Here is a 12,277-nt window from a genome sequence, read left to right on the forward strand (position 1 = left end):
CTTTTCCCTGTCACGTAACTTTAGTCACGTGTTGTTTTTCCACTTCTCTCTCTTACTACTTTTTGAGTTTGATTTTCATGCGTTATTTCTGACATTTCTCATATGTGTATTATATGGTTTATAAGACGTATATACTATCTGTCATCGCGGTAACAGGTTGTGTTCACTAACAACACGTTAAATAAAAATAAAAATAGCGTGCGCGTAGCGCGCACCTGTGCTAGTTTATATAAAAAAAAGAAACTTATCGACAGTGTCGAACAAATGCAGCACAAACTCAAACCAAATGGTATTGATCGGAGACAACTCATGTTACCAGCAGTATATACATATGTTTCTCTAACAGATAGCCTACAAGTTTCAATATCCAATTTGCCAGCATCTGAAACTGTCGTTCTCTGTTAATATTTTTGGATATTGAAACGTGCTGCGCTCTATGTTTCGAAAACAAATATGTTTAAAAACTAATATTGTATCTGGACAGCATATGTCTCTAAAAGACGACTTAAAAAACGTTTTATTGTCTTTTAGATCTTTAAGATGTCTTTTGGCCTTTCTATGCTGTCTACTTCATTGTATATAGATTTTGAATTTAATTTCTGTTTCTACTTCTGTTTCTTCAATAGAAGAAATATATTTCTCGCATATATTTTAAGTCAAAGTATTAGAATAATTTATATTAGTATGTATACTAATATAATTTATTTAGACTTGTGTTAGATTACTAGATTTGTTCAGCGTAACTGTCTTTTATTATTTTATTAGCAGTAAAACTCATCGGAATGAGAAAGGAAGAAATTTGTTTTTGAATTTTATTCACATTGTTTTTGATATTATAATTACACGAGAGTAAATTACATATTAATTACATATTACTGATAAAAAAAAAAGAAAACAGTTTATCAGTTTGCTACAAAACATATTTTTTATTTTAGAGTACAAAGAACTTAAAGGTATTAACATTAATAAAGAATACGAACGTTTATCTTACAGTATAGTTCTTATAATAAGTACGAGAAATTTAAGAGAAATATATTTGAAAGAATTTCTTTGAGCGGTGGCAGCTGCATGAAACACCGCTGATTGGCTGCTCGTACGTCAATTTTCCTCGACGGCGTTTCGCCACGAAAAATCGCTAAATTGCTTCTTTGAAATGCCGGAAAAACGGAGGAAACGGTTTCCTCCGCAGTTCGCTCGGCAAGTTCTTCTTCTCTTCAAGCGTCGTTACTCGTTTGATGATTCGCGATATATACTCGAGGTGATTTTCTCTCTCCCGCCACTGCAAACTCTAAGTAGAGAACGCAGCAATATTGAAGGAAAGAAAAAGTTTTGCACGTGAGAGAATATAAATGAGAACACCTACAGCGTTTTTAAGATAAAAACTTACAGTAAAAAGTTTTTTACTCTCTTCGATTTAAAAGCACAAAATGATCGTCATCTCTTTTTTGAGGGGGAAAATATAGTAAATATAAAATCCATATGTGCAATTTTTTTGAATTGTTATGACGAATATATTATCTCTCTTTCTCTTTCTTTTTCCTTCTCTGTTATAATCTTTTTAATGGTTTTTTACAATACGTCTTAAATGTTTTAAAAAAGAAAAAGATTGTTATGTTACGTATTTGTTTATCTTGATAACATTAATTGAACATTTGATGCGTCAACAAGAATAACATTTAGACAGACGCAAAGTGTGAAACTTCTTATCAGAGAATCTAAAAAATCGAAATATCTCGATTCTCGTTATGGCTTTGTAAGTCCTATCCGTCGCGTTTTGAAATGTTTTCCGCGAAACGGAAAGGTGTCCCCTTTAACGTCTTCAATAGTCTATGTGACACTCCGGTTCCTAGGTTTCCTTGGCAACCATCCCAATTGAAACGCGTGTCAGAACTCGGAAGAATGGTATATAAGAGAGATGAGAAAAAGTGACGACAGAGACGAAAGTAACGGCTGAAATCTCGAACTTGGAACCGGCAATTGCGTTTATAAAGCTTCGAGGGGGATGGCGAAACCAGATTTGTGCGCCGCGCATGAAAATATGAAAAACCTGATACATCTTTCGATTGTTGTTTTTTTTTTTTTCTTCTTTTTGTTTTAACAACCGCACGTTCTCATACGTGTTAAATATTTTTTACACGCTCTTTTTTGACTCTTTTCTACATAACAAATTACTGCGCGCGGTAATGCTTAACATTAAAAAAAAAAAAATAGCTCAATTGTACTTTCAAATTCGCTTGCCTGTTTCACGTCCTATTGTATAAGAGGCTACTACAGGCGCTTGTGAAAAAGGTGGGCTTTTTTTTTACCCCGCACGCGCAAATGGCTCGTGCGAAATTGATAATGGCCTGTGTAGCCGCGAGCTGAATTGTCCTCTTTGTACGATTTTTTAAATGATATTCAAATCGATCTTGCTTGAGTAATTTTTTGCGTCAAATCGAGTTCTCTCGGTATACTCATCTCTGGAAATTCACTGAACAATAAGTTCAATTTGCGATTTTTTTTATTTTGATAAATAAAAAAAAATTGTTCTAAATAAATCTCTTTATCGACACTGCGCCGAATTTCTCTAAAATATTGACATTATATTATCGAGTATATTATATTTTTTGTTACACATTTTTATCTCAAACGAATGATTAAAGATAGAAAATTTTGCGCGTTAGAGTAAACTTTTGAGCAGTTTCTATGTTCAATTAATGAGCGAAGCTTTCTGGTGACAAACGAAAGACACGCGCTCGAAGAACGGGGAAGGGTGAAGTGAGGGGTTAAGGCGTAGCACACCATAGAGGGTGATCAAGGGAGAGGGTGGTCTTGTGCTATTAACAGCTAATGAAAATTAGCTTTCGTCGGTTGATTGAGCGTTAAATCGTTCCTTTCTCGTTTTACGAGACGAGTCCGTCAGTGGTGCACTCCGAACCAACGTACTCCCGCTGCAAATTGCTGGCTTGTTACAGTCACGTCGATGGTAAATTCATGAGTCAAGGGTTGAAAATGGTTTATATCTACACCGAATGGCCCATATATAGCGTTACAAGTTGTTTTTATTAATAAAATAACGACAAAAAACTCTTTTTTTTAAAGAGTTTCAGAATTTATTGAGTGACCTTTTCTAATTTCTAATCTTATATTGTTATATAATCGAAAAGTGTGTCGTTCCGGATTACAATAATTAAACCGACGACGTTTTCTGTGTTTGTGCGCTTGAATGCGCGTAATAGCGAAAATCAGCGATGTAGAGACGCTTTATAGTCGCTTCTGCAGTCCATTATTGCTCCGTTTAGAACAGTTCTAAACATTGTAAAGCCATAATGCTCTTGCGCTAAACGAGGCCTTGTGTCGACGTACCAGTCGCTGTTAGTGCCGAAACTCATCGTAATAATTTGCGGCTTGCGTCACGAGAATCGTGCTGACCACCTCCTCCTATTTATTGATGTACTCAAAAATCCCAAAAATAACGAATTACGGGAAGCGGACGGTCGTAAATTCTCTTTCATCCGAAAAATTCAGATTTTTATAGAATGAGCGCTTGTGTCGAAAAAATAAGATAAAATAACAATGTTTTTTTATTCTTGTTACTGGATGCTCAGAATTTTCTTAACATCATTTGTCATAACACAAAATATAATATCCGTAAATAATTTTGTTTATAATAAACTTAATATATACTATATATTTTTATTGTACGACATATAAATAAATGAAATGATGCGCGTGACATCTGGAGATATAATATCTATATAAATGTTTTTTACTCTGATCATCTAAACTTTAAATAATCCATGTTTTTTTTTTGTGTAAAAGAGTCATGTATAATTAACTTGACGGATAGATAAATCAACCGATCGAGTGTGAGAGAGAGAGAGTAAAAACCTCTTTTCTCTTCACTGTAATTACTTTGCACGAATGCACGCAATTAGGTACTTGAGAAGTCCAAACATACAAATAAATTAAAAACCAGTAATTCCATTCGCGGCACTCAAAAGGCGCGTCTCGTAAGAATTTACGTGGCGGAATGTAAAAGAGCGTTTCGACGAGGGCAATGTAACACTTTTGTTTACAACGTACGAGTGTCAGATCTAGGTTTTTTCTTCTCCGTCCGTGTCGGTTAAGCCTGTTCATCTCCGCGTCTGAATAAACATATCTGATGTCTGTCGTGCCCACCCAGACGCAGCCATTAAAACCCTTATGAGAAAGTCGGTTGCGACGCCGCCCTGAAAAAATTTTCTCATTTTCCACCTGCGACGACGCGTTGCGCTTTCGTTGAAAAAATTGAGAGGATTCCGGAGAAAGAGGAAGAGTTCGGTGACAAGAACACTCAGACGACAGATCGTGTGGACGATATACATATATTTAAAGACATTTACGTGAATCATCTATGTAGTGTACTTAAACAATTGTGTGTGTGTGTGTGTGTATGTGTGTGATTCAAATTGAGTTCGAACACGACAGACTCGTGACGCACGTTAAACAAATTTTATTTGGGCATTAAATACACAAGTTTTTGGTTTTTACATTGCACACGTTTTTTCGCTAAAGAATTGCACACATTTCGCTCTCGACAAAATCCCGAGAGACACATACAAATGTTTTTTTCGCTTTGTACATACACTAAAATCACGCCAATTTCCACGTTCGCGCAATTCGAACAAAACGCGCGCATGTGAGAATCGATCGTGTCGCAACGTATAAAGTATCGTCTAAAGATGAGCGCTGCTTGACCTTGTCTCTTAAAATACGAAAATTCACAAAGTGTAAAACACTGAAAAAGATCAACAAAGGTCACTTTTGAACTATCGCAATTAAAACTTTTTTATCTTTCGTAAACTTAGAATTTCGTGTCCGAAAACAACAAAAAAAAATATATATATATATATATATATGTATCTATGTCGGAGGAGACTCAAAAGTCCGTGTGTTATATATTTTATACATTTATTTACAGGCTAATTTACACGTTTGTTTCCGTATATTGCGTGTCGTTGGAATTTGATAATAATAAATACTCGCGTGTGTGTGAGAGAGAGAGAGAAGAGAGATCTACGACAGAGATCTACGACAGAGACGATTGGCAAATCCGGTGGGAGATGTAACATGTGCACGTGTAATTCTAAAAAAGATCGAGAAACAAGAGAAAAACAAACAAGAATTATTATGTTCCGTCTCGCTTATTTCTCATCCTTGATTTTCGAGATTTGGGTGGGATCGAAATCGGGCGTGATCGGGCTTTGTACCTGAACGTGGGTGGCGTGCAAGGGCGGGCAGAGTAGCGGATGATACGGCAAACAATAATACGGGAAACCGGCGATTGCTTTGTTCGCCGCGGGATGCATTTGCGGGCCCGATAGTTGTCCGGGAATTTGGCCGGAACCACGAAGAGGTAATCCTCTCAAGTGCTCGTCCGGATGTACCAGAACGCGCACCGCCACGCGTCTGGCGCTACCAGAGTTCACGAGCGCGCCCAATTCCTGCTGTTGTCGTCGTTTGGTTTTGTATCTGAAATTTAACAAACGATGTTTATACACAAAAAACGGTGCCGCGACAAGTAGAAACGTGAGCAATAAAAAAAAAACTCTCTATCGCACAAATATCCTTTTCGATATTTTTATTCTAAAATTCAAAAAAAAAAAACTAAATAACGCGCGTGTTAAAAAAGATCAAACTGATGTACCGTCTGTTTTGAAACCAGATCTTCACTTGCGTCTCCGTCAATTTCAAGCCACGCGCCAGATCCGCTCGTTCCGGACCCGACAAATACTTTTGTGCCGCGAATCGCCTTTCAAGCTCGAACACTTGCGCGTGCGAGAAGGCCGCTCTGCTGCGCTTCTTTCTACTCTGCATACTTTGACCTGAGCTTTGCGACTCGTACGCGTCGTCTTCCGTCTCGTCTGCAACACACACGAATGAACGTCTCGTTTAAATGACACGTGTATAATGACACATGTGACGTCATACTTTTTATAATTTTACAGTAGAGGTTTAAAAAATTTTCCTCGTAAAAAATTTCTATGGAACGTTTCTTACGTATCTAGTAACGCACATTTTCCTGGTGTTTGCAATATAAATAAAATTACCACAAGTATTCATCGTTACGTAAAATATTTCTGTTTTTTAGCATATCGAAAAGCTACTTTGTACATCAGACGGGGGGAGGAAAAGGGAAAGGAAAGGGGGTAAGGGGGGGGCAAAGTCTCTCGTTTTCCGAATAACGCGTATACAAACGCGTACGAATTCGCATTTGCGGATAAATATTTGGGTTTTGCGCGAGAATCTGCAACTATATCGTAAAGCAATTCGTTTGGACCGAAAGTCGGAGTAACCGTCAGAGACGAGCGGTCGTCAGGGAGAACGGCGAGGACGATCGCGAAAGGAGAAGCGAGAAAGAGAGCTTCGTGATGCTTTTGATGTCTCGCACAAACATTAACACATGTACTCGCTACTCCGACATGTTTACGCTCCCCTGTTCCATGGTAATTCTCCTCTAAGTTTAACCAGTGCCACTAGAGTACAGTCATATTGCAGATCAGACTAGCTTACTTCTACTTGGCAACGCGCTTCGGGTTGAAGCTTGATCCTCTACTTCGCTAATGCGTATATCGTTTCTTACGGTGTAGCCAAAAAAAAAAAAAGAAAAAAAAATAGAATCCACAGTCTCAAACTTACATCAATGGCCTTAATCCGAGGACATTGAGCAAAAACTGCTCAAGCGTTTTAGATACATTCAATACGCGAATGAAACAAACTGAATTCTCTCTCTCTTTCGGATAAATTTTGTTAAATTTTTGTTTTACCGGCAAACTCGCGTCAGATCTCTGCGACGGCACATCACAATGACTTACGCGCTCAAAACGCTTCAACCTACGTCAGTGTTTATTATCCGTGGTTGCAGAGGATACGAGGCATTTAGAGAGATCTATATTTGATCACTTTCGACGTCAACTAGATGCCATCTCGTCCGGCTAATGCGTCCATCCTTCGGCGCTCGTCAAACATCCTATAGACCGTGTGTCTCTATATCGAGAGACGAGCAAGTGGCGTCGGCCGACTCTGATTACATCGATGAGATCCTTCGAGACCGCTATATATATATATATATTTTCATGTATAAAGCGATTTCTGTATACATATATATATATATAAAAGAGATTTTCGGTTTTTCTGTCGCGCTACACGACACGCCGAAGTCTCGAGAGGGATTTAACTACTCGGTTTTATTACCGCAACAAGAAGCTCAGAACAATTTGTTGTGACAACAAGCCGATTTTTTGTTGTTATTGGATTGTCCATTATCATATTAAATGACTGGTGAGATTTCCCCTCGAAAGTGGACTCGTAATTTTCTGAGTGCACCTTGAATCGGTGCCAGCTCGTGCCTCTTCACCCTCGAGCCGCGCTGCTGCAAACAATGCTATCGTGTCTCGCGCGCGGTCTCAGGGTGACGATCCTTCGTTTAAGAGGAAAAACGTCTTCCCTTCGTTAAGTACGTTGTTGTTTTTACGTGAAACTATATTCTATCTATAAAATCTCCTAAAAAATGTTTTACAAAACGTTGTACGAAAAAAACAAAACGCGATCTTGTTTCGAACGACATCGGCGACAATATCTTATCGATTATTTTTATTAGAAAAAAAAAAAACACGTTTCTTGTCAAACACGGTAACAAATTTCAGAAAAATGAGACTCAAAGCTGCGCAATAATTCCCACAGCTCTGCCGTGCGTTCGCTCCTTTGCAAAATTTCAAAGAAAATCACATCACGACGAATGAAAAAATTTTCCCATACGAAATTTATTAAAGACGAGATAAAATTTAACAACTTAGATTTAAGATTAATAGAAGCCTCTATACCGGATGTACGTACGGTGTAAATAAATTAATACACATGGAAATTCGAATTGAATTCAATTCGAAAATTCATCTAAGCTTGGTTGGCGTTTGATATGATATTTGTTTGATAACTCTTTATATCATCCCCGCTAACGCGCTGTTGTAATCGTGATTGATTTCGGTAGCCGGTGCTTCGCCGATCGAGGGAAAAAATATCTGTTTGCTCGTAATACTAAGATAACACTATTCGGTCATGTGTAACTCTATACGCTCTTCGCAACGAGGTCGAATATTACGAAGCAAATACGACATATGATGAGAGCTAAGGGTTCGCGATGTAAAAAAAAAAAACTACTACTACTGTCGCGTCGTTTTTTACATCACATCCGCGGCCTTAACGTTGTTTCTCTGTTGAAACGTGATGTGAAATGTCTGATGCGAAAATGAAAACCGCGAAAACGTTTAACCGAGAATTATTGCCGCGTGCAACCTGGTGCGATCTACATAGGCGCTGCATCTGTCGCGAATAAATCAATCGCGAAATGTTTGTTCGGAAATAGTGCTCGTCGATCGCAACCTTGATCTAAAACGGTTTTTGTTGTAATTCACGAATGTGATCCTTGCGCGCGCGTCGAGACGAGACGAAAGGAAAACGAACCGGAGAGATCGAACAAGTGCAAGAAGTATAAGACCCGGGGCACTCGTGACGTCTGCCCGGTCGAGTGCCACTTATGCTACTAAAATTACATTCAATTACGTTATCTGCGCGCGCTCGGGTTAACTTTTAAAAAACCCTTGAAAAGAGCTCGCCTGTGTTACGCGCATATCTGCTTAAATGACCTCTTAAGCTCGCATCCTCGTGCTCTCTCGACGCAAAGACGGTCTTCCACCGGTAGGTTTGCGCGCTTATCTTTTTTCTATCCCGAAGATAATTGTTTTTTGTCCGCGCGCTTATTGCGCGCGTACACGTTTGTCGTTTCGTCTCTTTAAAAACTCCGATCTTGTTTTTCGAAATGTTTGGTGAAAAAAATTCTTTACAAGAAAATTGCAACGTACTTTTCTTTTTTTAAATAAATTATTTCCGATTCTCGTCGCGTTTCAAGCGTTTTGCCACCGAAAAGTTCTCAACACGAAAAATTCATTATACAGACGTCACTTCGATGTCGCTTTAGACAAAAGTTTGGGAAAAATTTGTTCGACAATACGGGGGGGAGATGAGAACTCGCGTAATTTAAAAAAACCAAAAAAAAATCAAATTCGCGCAAACAGCGCGCGTCGTGTACCTAAGTACTTGGTTTTGCTCATGTCCAACGCTTCGTCCTGCTGTCTGTGAGAATGTTCCGGTTCCTTGATAGGTGAGTGATACGTCATTGTGTTTCCCAGAGTTTCGAGGTGATGCTTGAAAGTGTCCTGAGTCAAGTGGGTAACGCGACCAAAGTTCGATAAGTTCGCTTGCGCCAGGTTCCTCCTCAAGATATCCAACTCGTGCGCCATGCTCAGCTCCGGACTGACGGATTCCCGGGGCGGCATTCTCGGATAATGAATCATCTGCTCGTGATGATCGTAATTCCCGTCAACGTGTTCATTTTCAATACGCTCGTAATCCCGATTGTGTCGTTTTATCGGCGCCGAGACGACTTGGAGCTTCTCCAAGTCGCATCTCTTCGTGTTCGCGCAGGTTCTTCGACTCAGGATGTCGGCGATACTGAAGGGTGTCGGTTGAGAAGGTTTCGGCGAGGCCTCGCTGTGTTTCTCGTCCTCCATCACTTCGCTTCCTCTCTCTATCTCTCAGATCCTCGCGATTTTGTCACGCAAAAAAATAGTTTTCTCGAGATTCAAAAACGTTCCTCTTCCTCCCCGTTCCTTTAAGCACGTAACTATCTCTTCGAATCTCTCTCTCTCTCTCTGTTCAGCTTTCCGTCTTCGCGACCATCATCGTTCATTGTCCGCGCACCAGAATATTCATCGCGTCACATGTCACAAGTTGTCACTATATGTAAGATCACAATCGTCTCGTCTTCTTTCCCTCATAACTTTTTTTTCATTCTTTCTTGATTCCTGAGGCCCCGTCAGTGACCGTCACGTCGGAGGATCGGTCGATGAATGGATGGATTCAGTGTGTGTTGTTCTGCCTTCACATAATTCCCGAAGAGAGACCCTTCGTTATGTAGGTCCGAGGATCGCTCGGTGAATCGCGACTGGCGTTATTAATTGTTATTCCCAAGTGCTCGGACCCTTTCGGTTCGAGTGTGCTCCGGTCAAGTGTGCTTGTCGTCCGCGAGGACTTATTTTTCGAATTACCACTCAATCCGCAGCTCTCTCTCCCTTCCTCCCTCTTTTGCTCGCACAACCCCCACCTAAGAGAGGCGCTTGCTCTTCTTCGCCCTTCTCTCTTTCTTTTTCTCTCTCTCTCTCTCTCTCTCTCTCTCTCTCTCTTTCTCCGTTCCCGTTTCTCTTTCTTAATTTAATAGAAAGAGAAAAATATATTTTTTTAAATTTAAACAACAATGTATTGTGTTATCTCTCAATCACAAGTGACTCGTATCGAATTTTGACAATATATTCTCGCGAACTGTGTAAGATATCGATCGATTTCTTCACGCTACGTGTGTCATAGAAAATTTTACTCTCCTCTCCTTAACGAGCTTGACGACGCACTCGACGACGTTCTTCGTCGCGAGTACAGGCGCCCACCCTCTCTCGATCTCACGAGCTCTCTCTCCGAGAGCTTTTGCACGCGCGAGTACCGCACGTTCTGAGGTAGGTGGAGCTTTCAGTGTCCTACGTGCGGCCGGACGCGACGCTTCCGTCACGACGCAAGCCTCGCCCTACGGCCAATCCGCGGCATTTCCCGCGACGTCGCTTTTCCCCGATGGCCAATCCAGACGGAGACGGCAAACCCGGAAAAGATTCCACGAACTGGAGTGGGATCGCGAGGATTTTAGATCATCGCAGCAGCTGACCTCGCCGAAAACACCCAGGCACTTTGGAGACTTATTTCTTTCTTTTTTTTTTTTTTTTTTTCTCGTAAAAGCTGCTTAAAAGTTCTCGCAAAAATTGTTCGCACTATATATAGTCTTTGTCATAAATATCGTCGCTTGTTAATAACATGCAATTGAAATTAAAAGCGTGCGACAACATATCAGCAGTTCACATCACGATTAAAACACACACGACGATATTTTTAAGTGAAATTTTACATTTAATGTAACGCGTGTACATATTTCAGAATTTTTTTTTTTTATGAAAATAGACTGTAAATGTGTCTTTATTAGAAGACAAATAGCAAGAAACTATACAAATATAACACTTCGGAAATAACGTCAAAGTGCTCATTTCGCAAAGTATGAGAATTGCGATTCGAGAGGCGGTCACGTCGCTCAGTCAGTGAAAAACGATCGAAGTTGAATTGCAGCTAATGCTTTCAAAAAGTTCCTTCTCTCTCTCTCTCTCTCTCTCTTTCTCTGACACACTCACTCTTACTCTCTCTCTCTCTCTTTCTCTCTGTACATGGGTTTAAGCGAGACAGTACCTACGTACTTTTCGTCTCGATACGATACGAGAGAAACTGCGCGGTGCATATATAGGGTGTGCTTTACATAACAATCGCCGCTAAAGACTCGCGGTATTGTCCGCCACGTGCAGGCAGCCGAGTTCCTATGGCGGTTTAATTAAGTGTGAACCGCAGGAACGTAGACTACGGTTGACTTGATCCGATGATGATCTCGCGCATCCGAGATATCGAGATATGAGAAAAAATACTTTAGTCTCTCTCTCGGTGTTCGTAAGATGCGTAGCATATTTTTTTTTTTTTTTTAACTGCGAAAGTAATTAGAAACATGCGAGCAAATGAGAAGATTCTAATCGATGTGTGCGAAAATCTATTTTTGATTTAATACAAACAAGCAAATACAAAATCCTGATTGGCAAGACAAAAATCTGCCAAATTGTAAACGATATACGCGCGAGAATTCACGTTGTTTTTAATGATTATCTGTAATTAATACACTTGTAAACTTCTAAATAAAAGACAGAGAGAAAGAAAAAGAAGGGGAAAGAGGGAGAGAGAGAGAGAGAGAGAGAGAGATCGTATATCAAGTACTTTCATTATATGCCTCAAGCGTCCGGAACGGAAATTGGAAAAACGACGTCAGTTGCTCGTTACACTTATATATACATAGACGGTCTCAGACCAATCTTAAGTCTACATACCAAGACCTCTTTTTCTCGATCCAATCTAATCAATAATAAATTATAGGGGAGACCTGGTGGTACATCTCTCCCCTAAAGCTAAGGCTTTGACCTTCCCGCTCAATTGGTCGCAATTCTTAAAGACCTTAATTGGCGCGGAAAATTATACCTTATTCCAGTTACCCCCGAACGTGAGAGAGAAAGAGGGAAAAAGTAAGAGGAAAGGAGAGAGAGAGAGAGAGAGAGTGACATCAGGCTCCTCC

General features: G+C 39.9%; 1 protein-coding gene across 1 annotated transcript; it reads right to left on the bottom strand.

Annotated features, from left to right (window-relative positions):
• Positions 1-4,907: 4,907 nt before the first annotated feature.
• On the bottom strand, positions 4,908-10,158 carry LOC109855288 (homeobox protein bagpipe-like). Its single transcript, XM_020429374.1, has 3 exons — positions 9,107-10,158; positions 5,669-5,885; positions 4,908-5,493 (listed from the first exon to the last, which is right to left on the bottom strand). Exons 1-3 carry the CDS (start codon positions 9,585-9,587, stop codon positions 5,166-5,168), a joined length of 1,026 nt encoding a protein of 341 aa, XP_020284963.1. The 5' UTR covers positions 9,588-10,158; the 3' UTR covers positions 4,908-5,165.
• Between the last annotated feature and the right edge of the window lie 2,119 nt (positions 10,159-12,277).

This window comes from Pseudomyrmex gracilis, unplaced genomic scaffold (assembly GCF_002006095.1).
Source record: "Pseudomyrmex gracilis isolate BER0280 unplaced genomic scaffold, ASM200609v1 scaffold_86, whole genome shotgun sequence".
Lineage (NCBI taxonomy): Eukaryota > Metazoa > Arthropoda > Insecta > Hymenoptera > Formicidae > Pseudomyrmex > Pseudomyrmex gracilis.